This window comes from Nelumbo lutea, chromosome 6, assembly GCF_056320005.1.
Source record: "Nelumbo lutea isolate HS-2025 chromosome 6, American lotus-T2T, whole genome shotgun sequence".
Taxonomy (NCBI): Eukaryota; Viridiplantae; Streptophyta; class Magnoliopsida; order Proteales; family Nelumbonaceae; genus Nelumbo; species Nelumbo lutea.
The window spans coordinates 23,685,304-23,705,316 of NC_142689.1; the positions used below are offsets into that span (position 1 = coordinate 23,685,304).

Consider the following 20,013-nt stretch of genomic DNA (forward strand, 5'->3'; position numbering starts at 1 on the left):
TGACGCTGTTACAAGGCTTAAAACTTGCTAAGCAATTTTAGAACCTTGGAAGTTGAAGGAGACTCAAAAGTGGTTATTTCTTGGATCACTTCTAGTTACAATGTACCTTGGGCTTACAGACATGCCTTAAGGGAGATAGACAGTCTGAAAGGGGATGCTTCCTTTACTTGGACAGAGCAATGGAATTTTGGCTTTATCATATGTTCATAACTGAAGGATCTCGCTGCATATACACAGAGAAGTTGGATCGATGTTATATTTCTCCTTAAGTGATGATGAAAACTTGTTTTAGAAACCCAGGCATGGTTTTCAAAAACTTTTGACTGACCTTGAGGTAACATTTTGTGTTATGGAAATTAAATTCATGTAGATAGACTTAACCAATTGTGAAGGTCATAAGATGAAAATTATTTTGCACTATGCTAAAACATTTTGATATAGAAGCTTGTAAGCCTGTTAGCACACCAATATCAAAAGCAGACAAACTTAGTGAGGAAGAAATGACGAATGTTAGATATGATTCAGCTGGATGTAGTCTCATTTACAAAATGCTATGATTCAACCTGACCTATGCTTTGCTGTTGGCATATTTAGTAGATACTGAAGTAATCCTTGAAGTTACTAAAGACTTCATGTTGCGTTTCAGTGGAGAAAACTTGAAAATACAAGGATTACACTGATCAAATCTACCCTAGCCAATCTTGCAGTATACTTCCTTTCAGTGTTTAGGGTCTTGGCAAAGGTTGCCAATATATTGGAGAAGATCATGATGGATTTCTTATGTGAATGGGGGGACATTGATGTGGACGCGTATTGGGGGCAGCAGCAGCAATGGTCCTGTATTCTCATCCTATCCAATTCGGCAGCAACAGTCTTATCCATTCAGCCGATTAGATTAGACTATCTTGTTATTCTTATCTTATTAAGTTAGTAGATTAGGTTATCTTATCTTATCTTATTAGATTAGGATTAAGAGAGACTTATCTTATTAGATAAGGATTAAGAGAGATTATCTTATCTTATTAGATTAGGATTAAGAGAGACTTATCTTATCCTATCAGTCTTATCTTATCAAGATAGAGTTGGAGGTCTCCCTAAGAGTAGGACTCTTGTAATCTCCTATTTAAGGAGCCACTATTATTGAATAAAAGCATCCAAAATTTCAGTCAAAGAGAAGAGTAAAGGAGAGTTAGGGTGATCTCTTGGACAAATCACCCCTTAGGTCGCCACAATAGGGTCAACATGCAAAGGGAGGGGCAAGGGGAAACTAGAGGTTCTCCCCGTGGACCGACCCGTGACGAGATCCTACGCCCGGGCCCATAACATTTTGGTATCAGAGCAAGGCGTCATGGATGATCTGGAGCAATTGCCGTTCAGGGTCCATGAACTCGAGCACTGGCTCATGGAGACCAGCTCGGAAGTACGGGAAATCAAGGACGAAGTCAGGGAGCTACGGCGTCTGATAGAGTTATTCCTTTCTAGCAAAGAGAGGAACACAGAAGGGGTGATAGCCACTAGCGGCCGCCGACTAGATCTGCCGGAGTCTTCCGGCGAATAGCAGTTCGGCAACCAAGGGGCTGCAGTCATCCCCAAGTACAACAGGTTAGAATTCCCATCGTACAACGGCAACGGAGATCCCTTGGGCTAGTTGTACTGGTGCGAGCAGTTTTTTTGAAATCAACGGACAGACGACCGGGATAAGGTAAGCCTAGCCGCCTTTCACTTAACAGAGGAAGCGTAACTCTGGTTCTATCGATTAGAACAGGAAGAACCTGGGCTTAGTTGGTAGATTTGGGCCCCCACTAACAAGCAACCCCTTAGGCGAGCTGATTAACCTTAAACAAACCGGCACAGTGGCAGAATACCAACGCCAGTTCCAGACCCTCCTCGCGAGAGCATCTTCAGTGCGACCGGACCAGCAGGTAGACATGTTCACCGCTGGGTTAGCTGAACCCCTGCGGGTGGACGTGGAAATGCAGAATCCCCCCAACCTGGCTACAACCATGAATATAGCTCGCGCCTTCGAATGCAAACTACAACTCAGCCGCGGAACCTTTAGTATGGGGCGGCCTCCATCAGCATGGGCATCCCCGGAACCACTCAGAATGGCTCCATATTCAGCAGCCAACAAAAAACGAAAGCCACAGACGAGCAACATTTCCAGATCAGCATCCAGTGTGGGGAGAAGCGTCGTTGCACCCCCTATTAAGCACTTGTCCAGGGCTGAGATGGTGGAACGCAGGGCGAGGAGACAATGTTTTAATTGCGATGAACTCTACTCAGCAGGGCACAAGTGCAAGAGATTTTTCTGCCTCCTGGTGAAACAAGAGGAAGATGAGGATGAACCCTCTTCATTGGAACCCAATCCAAGAGGGCAAAGTCATTCCACCTATCCGGAATTCCTTTGACGGTGTTTCCCGACACCCATCCTGAATTCGAGCTTGAGGACAAGCTCGTAGTCCAAGAGGGGAGTAATGATGTAGACGCGTATTGGGGGCAGCAGCATCAATGATCTAGTGTTCTCATCCTATCCAATTCGGCAGCAACAATCTTATCCATTCAGCAGATTAGATTAGACTATCTTGTTATTCTTATCCTTTTAAGTTAGTAGATTAGATTATCTTATCTTATTAGATTAGGATTAAGAGAGACTTATCTTATTAGATTAGGATTAAGAGAGATTATCTTATCTTGTTAGACTAGGATTAAGAGACTTATCTTATCCTATCAATCTTATCTTATCAAGATAGAGATGGAGGTCTCCCTATTCAGCAAGGAGTCTCCCTAAGAGCAGGACTCTTGTAATCTCCTATTTAAGGAGCCACTATTATTGAATAAAGGCATCCAAAATTTCAGTCAAAGAGAAGAGTAAAGGAGAGTTAGGGTGATCTCTTGGACAAATCACCCCTTAGGTCGCCACGATAGGGTCAGCACGCAAAGGGAGGGGCAAGGGGAAACTAGAGGTTCTCCCCGTGGACCGATCCGTGACGAGATCCTACACCTGGGCCCATAACAGACATCAAGAGAGGCCATTTAGTTAATTGAAAGGTGGTAAGTAGAATCAAGGAGTGTTTGTGTATTGGGAGGATTAGAAGAAAGGATGTGGCATTGGGGAAATGGTTGGGGAGATTCCCACATGATGTAGACAAGTTTTGGCATTAAAAAGTTGTAAGCACAAATGTCCGGAAATCTAATGGCCGAGGTGCTGATTTAAATGCAGGGGCAAACCTCTCTTCTCCTTGCAAAGCAATTGTCAACCTTTTTAACCTGTTCTTGCATCACATAAAGTATGATGTGGCGTTAGGTAACGAAACTATGTTTTCGGGAAGATTTGTGGTTGCGGAAAGCAACCTTGAATGGCAAGTTCTTGAGCCTTTATTTGTTATCATCTCATAAACGCAAACATGTATCCCAGATGGTGTCTTGGTCTCAAGCTAGGGTGTATACATCTAAAGTTTTTATCTCAATATTAGTTACTAGAGGGATAAATGAGCTTAAGCTGCATAAACAAAGTTCTATCTCATTCAATATGCACATCATTCTCTTTTCCTGATGTTGATGATATATCAGTTGTTTACATTATGTCTTGTCATTTATATTCCTAATGGATATATGGTAAAAATTCTTCTTAATGAAATTTATTTATATTCCTCATTTACAAGGATGCTGGAACTTGAAGAAGGTTCTGGAACAGAAGAAAGTGACTCTGAACTAGTTGAAAAGGCCCACATCATGGAAATGCCTGAAAAGTACATCAGGTATGTGATTTATGTATCAGAAATTTCTATCTTATGTAACTGGATTATTCATTTGTAGATGCTAGAGCTTTGACATCCAGAATGAGCACCCACTGAAATGGATCCCAAGGTCAGCCAACTCTCTGGCTGATAGCCTGGCATGGGTTTTGTAGGCAAGGAGTTATTTGCATCTGGGCAGTTCTTGCTTTCGTTAGCTTGTTTTTCTATGTGTATTAGGTTTCTGGTGTTTTGGTGGTCTTTATGGTTTTTATCCCTTGCCCATCTTTATCAAGGGGGTAGATGGTTGTAATATATTGCCCTTTTTATACATTCCCAATAGCAATGATGACAACAATGATGATGATGATGGAAAAATACTTGGGACAGCCTCACTTGAAAGTTTATCCCCACTCACTTCTCTAATGTTTAGAAATGGCATGAAACTGCCCTGTTTTTTTATTTCTTAATGTTAAATCTGACACCATTTCATCTGGTTAGTTGGGAGTTGGTATGCAAGCCTAAACTGGAAGGAGGTTTAGGATTAGGCCACATCATTGAATGGAATATCACTCTTCATGGAAAGTGGATTTGGAGGTTTCACAGAAAATATGGATTTAGTGGCTTTGAAAGGGGCCTTTCCTGTTCTTTAGGCAGTTTCACCTTTGCTCACCCTTGGAAAGATATATCTTTCACTTACTCCCATTTCTCTCCCTTTCTTGGTAATGGTTCTCTAATTAAGTTTTTGACTGATCTGTGGTGGGGTCCTATTCCTCTTAGTTTGGCCTTTCCTAGACTCTTTAGACGGGTTCTTGACAATCTGGTCTATGTGTCTTCCATCTTTTTGTTAGGAGCAGTCGAGGTCTTTCTTTCAATTTCAACTTCCATAGAGGCCTAAAAGAACTTGAGATGTCTGAAATCTCCTCCCTTATCCTTTAGCTCTCTAAAGTCTTCCTATCTCCCTCTAACCTGGACAAGCTGATTTGATCCATGACAACCAATGGGTCCTTCTCTATCAAATCCTACTTTAGTTGGCTGGCTGCTGGGCCCTCTCCACCTCCCTTCTCAGTGAAGAGAATCTGGAGCTCTTTGGTTCTTCCAGAATTGCTTTCTTCATTTTGGAGCAGCTTTTGGTCATTTCAACACCTATGATGTTATGCAAAGAAAGGGGGAGGGGGCTTTATGTCTCTCCCCATATTTGTGTTATATGCCAGCATGATGGAGATCAATTGGGCATCTGCTCATAAATTGCAAGGTACTTTGTTCCTTGTGGCAATTCTTCCTAACCCACGATGGAAGCTACTATTGGGTCCCTCCAAATTCAGTGTGTGACTTCATTTTCCAATGGAAAGGTAAAATGATGGGGAAGAGGGGAAACATCTTCTGTAAATTGTGATTCACCAGTTGTATGTTGCATTTGGAAGAATGAAACAAAAGAATTTTGGACAGCAAAGAGTCATTCATAGTATTTCTGAAAAAATGCTGTGAATCTGGTTTTCTCTTGGATGCTGGCCAACAAAGCCTTTTCTGGGATCAGTTAGTAACATAGTGACATCTAGGGCTGTAAATGTGACAAGCTAAGCCCAAATTGGCTTGGGCTCATGAATTAATACTTGAGCTCAGGTTCATGTAGTCAAGCACATGATAGGCTAACCTCTTCTTATTTTACACAGCATTTTGGTATCAGGACCAAGGATCAAAATTTTGATACGACAAGCCTGATGTTCCAAGCTAAAGCCCAAATTGGCTTCGGCTTGTGAATTAATAATTGATCTCAGGTTCATGTAGTCATGCACATGCTAGGCTAGTCTCTTCTTATTTTACACAGCATTTTGGTATTAGCACCAAGGATCGACATTTCGATACGCCTGTATTGTATCTTTGGGTTCCCAATACACCTTTCTACAGGTGTTTTGGGAACTCTTTTTTTTAATAAAAAATATGCATAAGACCTCCCCAAATACCAATTTTTGAAAAAAAAACAAAAATAAAATATAGAAGCACATGCTTTTTAGTATTGATAGGCCTCTACCGATACACAGGGGCATATCGATGCTTTGAACCATGATTAGGACCACTAAAACCCAAAATATAGCACATTACTAATATACATTAAAAGAAAAGAAAATAACAAAAATTGCAATATTAACAGTTATCTTATGTAATATATTAATTAAGGGCCATTGCTCTGTGTAAATGATGGTTAAATCTTGGGTTGACCCAGTGATTTAAGAGGCGCACCTCGGGTGAGGCACATTTTAGGGTATACGCCTTGCCTAGGTCCTAGGTGCAACACTTTGAAAAGGCGCACACCTGGTGTGTGCAACCTGGTGTGCCATGTGCCTCAGCCCAGGCATGCACCTTTTTAAAATTTTTACACTTTATTTTTTGTTTTTTTGAACCTAGGGATTGAGAATCCCCTATTTGCTAATGTTGGACATTCATTCATTCTAATAAAATATCTTCTTAAAAGGCAATTAAAAATATAAAATTATTATATTTTGCGTGAGAATTAAGAATTTAAGATCCTAACATGGACTTGCTTGGGCTTGCCTCGAGGAGTTTGGTACAAAGGTGGCTTGTAGAATCAAGAATGCAATATGTTTTACTTCACATTGAAGAAAAAAAGAGATTGTGGGCTTTACATGCTTGAAAATGTGTTGTATGTTTGGTTTTATTTTTAATTTCATTTGAATACACTTTACGTGTTATGTGTTGTACTTTTGGGTCAAATAGGCCAACCCATGTTGCGTTGTTGCCACAATTAAATAATAAAAAAAATTAAAACTTGATAAAATGCAAAAGATATAGAAATTATAGAAAAATTTAGGAACATCTTTAATATAATATATTCATCATTTTAGACAAGAATAAGTATGACAATAAGAAATACTTTTATTAATGATGGAAATGAAATATAAAATTTAAAACATATTGGAAAGTAAATTATTTTCTTATTCTCTCATTAAGTCTCATATCTAAGGTATATTTTCTCATTAAATCCTATATTTAAGATGTATTTTTCTCATCATTAAATTCTATTAATCAAATCCTCAACATTGATTTTAATAGTATAAAAATAAATATTTTGAAAAATAATTTGAAAACACAACTATTTTCTTCCCTCCCAGTGGTGGGGAAGCAATTCAACCATTCGGGTCAAATGAATTAACCAATAATGCCATAATTAAATAATAAAAAAATCAAAATAATTAATATATAAGAATAAAAAAAAAAAAGAAATTGAGCATATCTCTAATATTATATATTCATTATACTAAATAAAATTAACTATAAAATGTAGAAAATATTTTTATTAACAATGAAAGTGGAATTAAAAATCTAAAATAAACATTGAAATTAAATTAAATGATGTCATAGTCAAATAATAAAATTTTTAACATTAAAATACAAAAAATCACAAAAATAAAGAAAAAATTAGAGAACAATTTGGGCATATATTTGATGTTATATATTTATAAAAAAAAAGTAAAATATTGGGCCCATCTATAATATTATACATTCATTACATTGGACAAAACTAAGTATTATACATAATTTTATTAATGACGGAAATGCAATAATAAATGGTTTAGGTGGTGGGTTAGTGGTTTGAATCAAATGGATTAACCAATGATGTTATAGTAAAATAATATATTTTTAAGAAAACAAAAAAGGTACAAAGAATAAAATATTAAAGTTATAAAAAAATTTGGACACATCTAATACTATATTATTAATTATATCAAATAAAAATTAAGTATGATAAACAGATATTATTTATATAATGTAGATGAAATATATAATTTAAAATTGATCTGAAAGCAAGGCTATTTTCTTATCTAGATGGTGGGTCAATGATCAAGCTTTTCAAATTGTTACAGACTATATAATTAAAATAGGAAGTAAATACTAGGGAGATATGATTTACCTTGATTGTAGGACTGATTTGTAGGAATTTGATTAGTCTTCTTTCCTAACATAGAATTTGTAACTTGTATATATACATACGAGATTGATTAATAAGATAACAAATTCTTCTTCCTTTGTTTACTCTTGCATTACATGGTATCAGAGCATCTGGTCTCTGCCTGCCCTTTTGTTTTTGTCCTAAGTAAACAGTAGGTAGAGGAAAACTTTTGGGTATTTCAGGTCACCTCCTTGGAGTAGTTTTTTTTAATCTCACCTTCCATCCAGGAAGAAGCGCCGCCTGTCGATCGGAGGTTCTGCAAAGTCCGGCAGTCAGCAGCCCTGCGCATGTGTCTCACGCGCAGCCTAAAGATTTTGCCACAATCACACGTGCCAGCACGTGAAGGCGCGTCAGTCGCCGAAAAAAAAAAAATTTTTCGGTCGTCTTTTGGCTCGCCTCGTCCCATATAACACATATTTGTGCTTTGTTACGTGCATATCCATTCCGGTGTGACTTTTACAGGTGTGCTCCGTTGATTTTCGGTGTTCAAAATATTCTGTTTATTTGAATTTTGAGATTATGGCAGACAAGAAATCAGTAGTTATGTCGGATGTTGTTCCGATGATGTCAAAAATAACTGAGCATAAGCTTAATGGCTCTAATTATCTGGATTGGAGTAAAACTGTTCAACTATATTTATTGAGTATTGCTATGGATAACCATTTGATTGATGACCCTCCTAGTGATGACTCGAGAAAGTCTTGGTTGAGGGAGGATGCTCGTTTGTTCTTGCAGATATGCAACTCCATTGAAAGTGAGGTGGTTGGTTTAGTCACTCACTGTGGATTTGTTAAGGAATTAATGAACTATCTAGAGTTCTTGTACTCCGAAAAGGGGAATATTTCCCGCATTTATGATGTCTGCAAAACCTTTTACAGGGCGGACAAAGGCGATAGATCTCTTACAAGCTATTTCATGGATTTTAAGAAAACATATGAACTTAATATGTTGCTTCCGTTTAGTACTGATGTGACTGTTCAACAAGCTTAGCGAGAAAAGATGTCTATTATGAATTTTTTTAGCTGGCTTCCCTTCTGAATTTGAGACTGCTAAATCTCAGATTCTTTCCAGTTCAGAGATCTCTTCTCTACAAGATGCTTTCAGTAGGGTCCTTCATACAAAAAGTTCTCCACCTGTTCAGCTTAGTAGTGCCCTTGTTAGCTGCAATAATAAATCTGAATAAGGGAGACAACAATACAGAAGTTGTAGTGGTAGTAAAGGGATAGGATCCAACAATTATGACAGGTCAAGTAATTATGACAGGAATACTAATACTCGTGGACAGGAGTCAGGAGAGAGAGTGTGTCATTATTGTCATAAGCCAGGACATATGAAGCGGGATTGCAGGAAGTTGCAGAATAAAAAAACTCAGTCTGCCCATATTGCATCCTCCACGGATACTTCTGAGAAGTCTATCATGATATCTGCAGATGAATATGCCAAATTTGCTCAGTACCAAGAATCATTGAAACCTCAATCTACTCCTGTTACTGCCATCGTCGAGTCGGGTAAACCCAATACATGTCTTGTTTCCTCCTCTTCAAAATGGGTCATTGATTCTGGAGCTACAGATCATATGACAGGTAATTCAAGTTTGTTTTCTACCTTTCAGTCTCATAAATCTACCTCTCCTGTTACTTTAGCAGATGGGTCAACATCTTGTGTTATTGGGTCTGGCACAATTAGTCCAATACCATCACTTCCTTTGTCATCTGTTCTTAGTTTACCTTAGTTATCATTTAATTTAATTTTTGTTAACAAACTCACTCGTACCCTTAATTGTTGTGTCTCATTTTTTCCTGATTATTGTTTACTTCAGGATCTTATGGCGAAGAAGATTATTGGTAAAGGACATGAGTCTGGAGGTCTCTACATCCTTGATACACAAGTGCCAAGATCCATAGCCTGTTTTAGAGTTGTAACCCCTTTTGAAGCACATTGTCGATTGGGCCACCCCTTTTTCCATGTGTTAAAGGAAATCTGTCCTCAATTTCAGAGTTTGTCGTCATTAAATTGCGAGTCTTGTCAGTTTGCTAAACACCATTGTCTTAGTTCGAGTCCTAGAGTCAATAAACGAGCTAGTGCTCCTTTTGAGTTAGTCCATTAAGATGTTTGGGGTCCGTGTCCAGTTGAGTCCAAAACTGGGTTTAAGTCTTTTATTACGTTTGTTGATGCTTACTCTCGTATGACATGGTTATATTTAATGAAAAATCGTTCTGAGGTGTTTTCTCATTTTTCTGCTTTCTGTGCTGAAGTTAAAACTCAATTTAATGTTTCTGTACAAATATTGAGAAGTGATAATGCTAAGTAGTACTTGTCAGAATCCTTTCAAACTTACATGCTTCAGCATGGCATTCTTCATCAAACTTCTTGTGTAGATACACCATCTCAAAATGGGGTTGCTGAATGGAAAAATAGACACCTTTTGGAAACTGCAAGAGCTTTGTTATTTCAAATGACGGTTCCTAAACCTTTCTGGGCTGATGCAATTTCCACAGCATGTTTCTTGATTAACCGTATGTCTTCGTCTGTCCTTTAGGGTAAGACTTCTTATCATGTTCTATTTCCAAATAAAACACTATTTCCTATTGAGCCTAGGGTATTTGGGTGTACATGCTTTGTTCAGGATGTTCGTCCTCAGATTACCAAACTAGATCCAAAATCTTTGAAGTGTGTTTTTCTTGCGTATTCTCGTGTTCAAAAAGGGTATAGATGTTATTGTCCTCTTCACAGATATCTTGTGTCAGCTGATGTTAATTTTCAGGAAGATACACCTTTCTTTCCATCTACTCATTCAAGTCAGGGGGAGGATGATGATTTGTTAATCTATACTGTCACATCATTTGTTTCACATCCTATTGAATCTGCTCCTGCTAGGCCTAAGCCACCTATAGTACATGTTTATTCTCGGCGACCAACCCCTCCGGATCCATGTCCTGCACCAGCTCCTTCGTCATTTGATCCAGTCTCAAATGATCCTGTTCCTTCGTCATCAGAACCGGTCTCTAATGATGATCTTCCTATTGCTCTTCGTAAAGGTAAGCGTAAGTGTACTTATCTAGTGTCTTCATTTGTGTCTTATAATCATCTGCCGTCCTCTTCTTGTTCTTTTGTTGCATCTCTTGATTCTATCTCTATTCCTAAGACTATTAAAGAAGCCCTTTCTCACCCTGGATGGCGTAATGCTATGATTGAGGAGATGAATGCTTTAGAGGACAATGGTACTTGGACCTTGGTAAATTTACCTGCAGATAAGAAGGCTATTGAGTGTAAATGGGTGTTTACAGTTAAAGTCAATCCTGATGGGTCCATTGCCCGATTGAAATCCCGTCTTGTTGCTAAAGGATATGCTCAGACTTATGGAGTGGATTATTCTGATACCTTTTCTCTTGTTGCTAAACTTACTTCTATCAGGTTTATTTCTATGACAACTACTTATAATTGGCCTCTTCATCAGTTAGACATCAAGAATGCTTTTCTTCATGGGGATTTTCAGGAGGAAGTTTATATGGAGCAACCGCCTGGCTTTGTTGCTCAGGGGGAGTATGGGAAAGTTTGCTATCTTCATAAGTCTCTGTACGGGTTGAAGCAGAGTCCTTGCGCTTGGTTTGGAAAGTTTAGTCAGGTAGTAGAGAATTTTGGTATGAAGAAAAATAAGTCTGATCATTCTGCTTTCTTCAAGCACTCTGTTGCCGGCATCATTTTGTTAGTTGTGTATCTAGATGATATTGTCATTACTAGGAGTGATACTACATGGATTTCATCCCTTAAATCATTTCTCCACACTCAGTTTCATACAAAAGATTTGGGAATGTTGAAATACTTATTGGGTGTTGAGGTAACAAGAAGCAAGAAGGGAATATTCTTATCTCAAAGGAAATATGTACTTGACTTGTTGTCTGAGACGGGAAAGTTGGGAGCTAAGCCATGTAGCACTCCAATGGTTCCTAACTTGCAACTCACAAAAGATGGTGAATTATTTGAAGATCCTGAGAGATATAGAAGATTGGTTGGAAAATTGAATTATCTTACTGTAACTCGTCCATATATTGCATATTCAGTTAGTGTGGTGAGTCAGTACATGTCCTCTCCAATAGTTAATCACTGGACAACTGTAGAACAAATTTTGTGCTACTTAAAAGGAGCACCTGGGCGAGGAATTTTGTATGGCAATCATGGTCGTACTAGAATTGAATGTTTTTCAGATGCTGACTGGGCAGGATCCAAGGAAGATCGAAGGTCTACTTCAGGCTATTGTGTATTTGTTAGAGGGAATCTAGTTTCATGGAAAAGCAAGAAGCAGTTGTCTCACGTTCGAGTGTAGAATCGGAATATAGAGCTATGGCCAAGTCTGTGTGTGAAATAATGTGGATTTATCAGCTTGACTGAAGTAGGTCTTAAAACTTCAGTACCAGCCAAGTTGTGGTGTGATAACCAAGATGCTCTTCACATTGCATGTAATCCTGTTTTTCATGAACGAACTAAGCATATCGAGATTGGTTGCCATTTCGTTCGTGAAAAGATTCAACAAGGTTTGATTTCCACAGGTTATGTGAAAACAGGAGAACAACTGGGAGATATCTTCACGAAGGCTCTTAATGGGGTTAGGGTTGATTATCTTTGTAACAAGCTGGGCATGATTAATATCTATGCTCCAGATTGAGGGGGAGTGTTACAGACTGTATAATTAAAATAGGAAGTAAATACTAGGGAGATATGATTTACCTTGATTGTAAGACTGATTTGTAGGAATTTGATTAGTCTTCTTTCCTAACATAGAATTTGTAACTTGTATATATACATACGAGATTGATGAATTATATAACAAATTCTTCTTCCTCTGTTTACTCTTGCATTACACAAATAAACTCATGATGATGTCATAATTGAATAATAAATATTTAAAAAAGATAGAACACAAAAAATGAAAAGTATACAGTTTTGTTGAAAACATTTGGGGACATTTCTAATGTTATATATTCATCATATTAAATAAAAAATTGTTAAAATAAAAAAATTATATTATTTATCATGGAAATGGAATACAAAATTAAATAATGGTGATGATAATAATTTCCATTGTAATTTGAAAATTTAACGTGCAACGCACATCCACGTTTACTAGTATCTTATAGTATCTAAGAGAGCCAAGATAAAGTTGTGCTGAACCCAGCCTTGTTTAGACAAATGATTTCAAATTTAGGCTCAGGCTTGGTCAAGCCTAGCTCATGAACTAGCTATACCAGCACACATTCTCCAACAGAGAAGCATTTGACTTGGTGCATTTTAATTGAAAAATTTTGATTTTGCAGTGCTAATCCCCGCTTTTCTGAATCTTGACATTCCTAACTAGCTACTTACGAGTGATGTTCTATCGATCATGAAGATTGTCAGCATTTACCATATGATAGGGGTGCTAGTTGTGTTTATACTAATCAAAGTTGCAAGTAGTATTAGACAAACATGTGCTACATTTACACTTGCCTTTTGGATCCCAAAGTTAGCCAATTTGTTGGCTGATAGTTTAGATAGGAGCAGGGTGCAGAGAGTATAGTCATATTGGATATATTATATTCCAACCTAGTTCTCTTGTGTTATTTTTACTATTGTCTGTTGTATCTCTATTTTCCCTACAGAAAAGTGTATCCTATTTTTCCTTTGAATAGGTATGCTCTTTGTTTTTGAGGCACCTTGTTTTGTATTCATTTCTGTCATTGATAAAATTTTGTTGTTGATCAGAGAAAATCAGTCAGCCTTCATTTATTTGCATACATGCAAGGAAACAAATGTTGACATTGGAAAACCTACTGTTCTGTTATTTGTCCTGATACTAGAGGTGATCGGTTGCTTTAGTTCAAGCTTATAGGTTTGCAAATGTTCCATCCAACCCTTTGATTAGTGAACCGAAAAACTGCTAGAACCAATCTGGAAAATCTGAAGATTTAGTTGGTTGCTTCAACAATTAACTATCACGGGTCCATCCTGATGGGTTGAAGGATGAGAATGCTGATAAAAAGATAACCAGTTTATCATTTGGGTTGAGACATGCCAAGGTAACCTTGGAAAACCAGATAGTGTTTCAGGTGGGTTTGTGGATTGGGTCAAACCTTGCCTCAATGAGCAGCAACTCTGCAACTACGTTGTCATTTCAGTGAACATCTGATAGGTGACAAATGTATTTCTTTTTTTTTCCCTTCTGTTGAAAGATATTGCATGCAACACCCTACGTGTATCCAGCGGCTTATTTGGGTTTTGAAACAGCAATTGATCTTTGAATGTGCATTTCTGTTTTGAGTTGTTAATGCAGAGACACAGACAGCGTTGATCAAGAGCGGATAATGAATAGAAACAAGTGGGCTAGTATTGTGTATCGACGAGGGCAAAAGCAACTTACTCGTCTTTTCCTTAAGGAAGCAGAGCATGCCCTACAGTTATGTTTAAGTGAACAGAACTGAGTATGATTTATGAACATATAATATCATGCATTGTCATTGCAGAGTAGAAAGAAACAAATGGATAGTGAACTTTGAGATGTAACGTTTCAAACATCCAATACAAGTTTTGTGGGATGATAAAATGCTAGAAGCTACGATCTTTCCAAAATGAGACAAAATTCCTTCCTTTTTCGAGTTAAAAGGTATCTCATCCAACTGCTAGTCCGAAGCTTGAATATGGGAAGAGGGAGGCTTTCAAAAGAAAGAAAAAAGACGAACAAGAAAGGGTTAGTATCAAAGTTGGCGGCCGACACTACAATTACCAACCTCTCTCATTAAGGGCTGCAAATGGATGGGATCAAATTGTTTATAACCTATATCAAAATTTAATTGATTAATATTCTAGTTCAAATTGAATCTTATCCATCGAATTCATATTGGGTTATAATTAACTTTGAATTTTTATTTTGATAGTTAGAGAGTATCATTAACAACTAAAACGAAACATTACATATAAAAGGTTCAATCCAACTAGGTGGAAAGGACAGCCAAAACCTATCATCTACTAAACATTTAAGTGCCATTTGAACGTGTTTTTTTGTGCGGTCTTTTGGCTGTTTACAAGTTGAGAAGACCGAAAATCGGTCTATTCCCGTTTGGCACGTGATCTAGCCGCCTAAAAATGCGGTTCCGAAAAGACGTGCGAAGCCCATTTTGGGTTGATTTCAGGATGTTTCTAATGAAGCTTCTTGCATCTTTTACAGCTTAATCTCGCACATAAAGGCCTAAAAGGATGCACAGAAAGATATGCATCTGCCAAACAATCTTTGAACTGTGATCTTGTGTCAAAAACTCAATGTTACGAGAAGATCTTCTCAAAAAGACTTGCTAAATGGGCCCTTAGCCTTTTGGGCTACCATATGAGCTACCGTAAAAAAGGTCACTGTTTTATATGTAGAAGGCCACAAAATATTATTTTCATCCCTTTTAAAGCTTCCACTGTATTTTTGAGTCAGAAAAAACTATCAAATTAGTCCATCCCTGACTTTCCCAAAAGGGACTACTTAGAATATATCTCCTATTTGAGCTTCTAGAAGACCTTAACCAAGCTTAGCTAGCACCTGCAGGCTGCAGCCAAAAGAAACACTTTATTCGATCGGATAACACAAAATCCATAAGCTCCTTGATCACATTGAATATAAAGGAATTTGGATGGATATATATTAACTACATACCCAAATAATGTAAAAAGCTACTCAAAATATCTTTTTGTGTTAGAGAAGGTCTGAACACCGTTTTAATAGACGGCTGGGAAGCCTGATGAACAATTCTCAGATCTCAGCCAAGTGAAAAAAGAGATGCGTTTGCCGGGAGTCGAACCCGGGTCTATTGCTTGGAAGGCAATTATCCTAACCGTTGGACTACAAACGCTTGCTGATATAAAATGTGAAGCTCAGTTAAAAATTGTGCATAGTCATTCAAACACGAACCTTAATACATCCATTTATATGTAAATAACCATGCATTTGAGACCACCTTCAATTATGGTGGTAAATGAAAGCTGCAGCTTGCCTTCTACAAAAGCTCCGGCCTCTGGTACAGGAGAAGCTCTAGCAAATAGGAGCCTTTATATGCTCACAGACGATTGAACGTGACAGCAGCTGCCTTAGTATGTGTTAGGTATAGCTTTTCTTTACTAAATAAGTATTTTTATTTGATTTGTTTTCAAAATCGAGAACAGTACTTGACAAATTGTTTATCGACAATTAAACGCTACATCAGTGGAATAGTAAATAAATACTCAATCGTTGGAGAAAGTATTAAAATGAAGCTTTTTCAACTGTGGATGCACACATAAATCAGACTCACTCTTGTGAATATTAATGTGTACGAATGAATATAATGAGAAAAATGCTGATTTGACGATAATATGACAGTATTTTAATAAATATTTATCACAAAACGTCCACAAAAAAAAATATACACTTAATAGTAACGACTGATCATGAATACGGAAACATCAAACATTAATTTTAATTCTGTGCACGGGTGGTTGGCACCAAGATGTGTATACATTGATAGGTTACGTTCCCGTGATGAGTATACTACTGTATTAGAGAAGCTAGTAAAATCTCGATGGAGGCATCAGCCTTTTGAAATAACACTGGTAGGGATTGAATTAATGGAATACCATCAAATATCAGCTCATTACAAGTTATAGTTGCCGGATGTAAATACAGCCGTTAAAGAAGTAACCGGTTTTTTAGAGCCCATTTGGGAGGGCTTCTTTGTTTGGAATGCATTGTGTTAATTGAACAACGGTGGTTGAGCATCGGTGTTCTGGAAAAAAGTTACTAATATTAGCTTCATATTTGAGTAGTGGTTTGGACATTCTAAAATCTCATGGCTTTTTGGATTTTTACCAAATACAGCTTTTGACATTCCCATATGGAACCACCTTAATGCCAAAGTTGCATCCAGATATCCCTCCCAAATGGGCACTTAATTAGCTGATTAATCATAAATTCCACATCTAGGGATGTCAATGGGTTGGGTTAAATGGTAAACCCGGCTTGATAGGGTTGGGTTTGGGTTATATAAATTCGGTTTTAGGGTTAAGTTAGGGTTTTGATTCTTTGATCTAAGTAGGGTTCATGTTCGGGTTTTGATTGACACCTGCCCCCATTGAGTCATGATACCCTGTATATATACCAAGTATTTTTGCAATTTTTTGACTTTTAACTTTATAAACTTCAAGTATGTGATTTATTTACATGTTGATTTTGGCTTTTTTTTTTTAAACAGAAAAAATAATACCTTAGAATCTATAAAAATAATTTTCTAACTTAAATTAATGTATTTTAAGTCCTCAAAATGTGTTAAAAAATACATTTGAAATACTACAAGTCAAGTGGGATCAACATCAGATTAAACCCTATAGGATTGGATTGGGTTTGGGAATCATGTTTGTGCCAAATCGGATTGAATTCAAGTTGGAGTGCTGGAGGGTCAGGTTAGGGTTGAGGCAAACCCATGCCAAACCCGACCTGTTGATATCCCTATCCACATCTGATGTATTTTTACTATTTTCAATTATCTACTCGGTTCCTCCTTGAATGTCTTGGTTTGAACCAAGTAGAAGACCAACAACATATACTATATATGCACCTCTAATGAATTTCAGTGTCTTCTTAAAAGAGAAACAATTATAAGACATGTACTTCACCGGTAAGCCTGAAGTTTGTGCAGGTGATAACCCCTGCTGCATGCAGTGCGGATTCGGAGATCAAATCAGCCCCCCTCCCTCCCCCACCATGCTATAGATATTTTCAATACTCGCAGATTCGGTATTCATGAGTAGGCTTCGTTCATCTGTTAGGGCTAAAGTAGTCAACCAGTAATCCAGGGAAGTGAAGATTTTCGAGGGTATCAATTATCCGGGCAGCTGTTGAATAAATTACTTATCCATCTATTCTTAACTGCGTCGATAAGCATTCACACACTTCCACTTTTCTTTTTATCTGGAAAATGCTTATCTATACCCAATTAAATAAAAATAAACTAAGACTTAAATGATACCATATCTTGTGCTGAAACTTAATTAATTATAGTGGGGGTGATGAGGATTGAATACTAGACCATTTGGTCTAAGTGACTCTGATATCATACCATTCAACCTAAAAGCTAAGCTATTAGATGAGGTCCTTAAATAGATTGATATTTTCTAACAAGGTGCAAGAAAATTCTAATTCTCTACACCAACTACGGCAAGGGAAACCCAAAATAACCAACTGGGTGTCCAAGATATTCTATCAGACACAATCCGGACAATATAATTGGTCAAATCGAAGTGCAACCACCGGCGACGGGAGCAATGAGCCTCACCACGTGGTACTGGGAGTTGTTCTTCCAGAGATGCCAGTGCTTAAAGAGATGAACCATCCGTTGCTAGGTTTGTAATTTCAAGCTAGTGTCATGGAGCTTTTCTTCATGTTTGCGATGGTAAGTCACTTCTGCTCTTATCGGTGCCTCTTCTCGCCGCAATAGGAGACATTTTAGTGCCATCTGTATTAGTTTTGAGTTTTACGTGTGTAAGATGTTATAGCTTCAGAGATACAGTTTTAGAAACTCGCTAGCCAGCGGTTACTGGTTAGAGATCGGATACGAATTATAAGAAAACTAGAAGATACATGAAGGGTATTTTTGTCTTTTTATATAATATTTAACGTCTAGTTTAAAAGTTTAGATACTAATTTGACAGGGTACTAAAGTAAAGATGACCAACTTTCTGAAATTTTACCAAGTATATAACTTGTAGCATTCCTGTGTGATGCCCAGTTCGAAACACCAAAAGCCCCCTCTCAAATGGGCACCAAAATACAGGGCGTCATAGAAAAGGCGAAGCCTCAGCAGCAAATAATAAGGTTGGACAATGGACATCATCCAACTGCCCTCACAGAGATTCATGCACCACATACCAAACCCAGTCTATTGTCATAGAAAATATAGGTCGTGCTTCATATCCTAACTATAGGGGTCCTATTCTTATATATCTTAGTAGATTATTTAACCACATTTCAAAAATCAATCTTATCTCATTATTTAATCACACATCAAACCCAGTTTAATGTCCTAAATCAATTACAAATTCAGCTTAAAAATTTGCCACTTTGTATGTATAGTTTTCTCGTCCTGACTTTGAGGTCATTAACTACTTTAAATGTGAAACATAATAAAGGAACCTATTTTCTTTTTGCCAGTATTTTTGGCTTCTGATGATGATCCAGTGGTTGAGATTATCACTTGTTGTCTCTTTGAATATAAATACATCGGATCAGATCTGTATAACTGCAAGCTCTATGCGGTAAGGTTGGTAGACTTAAGGTTGCAATCGAACAAAGCTCTAATTGAATAGTTTGGGCTCAAGTTCAATTAGTTTTTAATTGAATTCGATCTCAAGGTAAGTTTAATTAGTAATTTGAACTAGAGTTCGGCCAATAAAAGGTTTAGTTCAAAAGCTCGTCAGCCTAGCTCAATTAACATACACACATATATATATATATATATATATTATAGAATATAAAAGTATATGCTATAATATATTATGTAAAATATATTTTTTATATTATTTATATAATATAAGAATATACTATATATTAAAAATGCCACATATATTTATAAAATATAAAAATGTATGCATTTTCAATCTTTTGAGCCGAATTCAAGCTTATTGAAAATTTAATCGAATCGAGCTCAAACCAAAAAATAGAATTCAAGTTGAACTCAAACTCAAACTTGAACCTAATAGTATTTTAGTTAAACCAAACCAAGACATACAACAGTTTGACTCCACTTGGCTTAACTCAATTGCACCCCGAAGTAGACCTACATGCACCTTGCTCTATCCCACCCCTTAATCATCCCCCCTATCATGTGTATTTACGTATAATTGTTGATAGAATGGGAATGATATATTAGCAATTGTTGGCACATGATGCAATACCATTGGCAATTGGCTATCTGTGTAATTTACCTTGATTCTTTTACTTTGAACTCGCACCAAGTGGGTTGTTTGGTCCATGATTTATATGGACCTTCCAATCATATTTTGCCACATCACTTACAAACTCATTGTGGGATTTAATGGCTTTTATAACTCTTTGGAAAGAGAGACGGATTGACACCAATGCAAAGAGTGATAGTGACCTCCTCTTCGACCTTCCCTCTCCTTCCTTCTCCTTCCACTCTCTCTTTGATGATACAATGGATAGGATACTTCGCTACACTTGCATTAGAATCATCTTTCCCATCGTCATTCTCTCTCTCTCTCTCTCATACACACCGTTGACACACGAAGATGACATCCAAACACAGA

The 20,013-nt window shown here is 37.2% G+C and overlaps 1 protein-coding gene and 1 non-coding gene across 9 annotated transcripts in view; one reads left to right on the forward strand and one right to left on the reverse strand.

The window, feature by feature from the left end:
• The window catches only part of LOC148847953 (SET domain-containing protein), a 48,141-nt gene extending 33,860 nt beyond the window's left edge, over nucleotides 1–14,281 (forward strand). For 2 of the 8 annotated variants that reach the window (XM_088949985.1, XM_088949984.1), the window contains exons 15-16: nucleotides 3,663–3,758; nucleotides 13,444–14,281. In XM_088949985.1, the coding sequence (XP_088806111.1) occupies nucleotides 3,663–3,758; nucleotides 13,444–13,570 (223 nt within the window). In that variant the 3' untranslated portion in view covers nucleotides 13,571–14,281. Of the gene's footprint in view, nucleotides 1–3,662; nucleotides 3,759–7,931; nucleotides 8,338–13,443 lie in introns of those variants that run through there. The other 6 variants (XM_088949989.1, XM_088949988.1, XM_088949983.1 and 3 more) reach the window with 3 other exon arrangements.
• A 1,216-nt stretch (nucleotides 14,282–15,497) lies between these two features.
• Nucleotides 15,498–15,569, reverse strand: TRNAG-UCC (transfer RNA glycine (anticodon UCC)). The gene has a single exon. It is a non-coding gene; the product is annotated as a tRNA-Gly (tRNA).
• Between the last annotated feature and the right edge of the window lie 4,444 nt (nucleotides 15,570–20,013).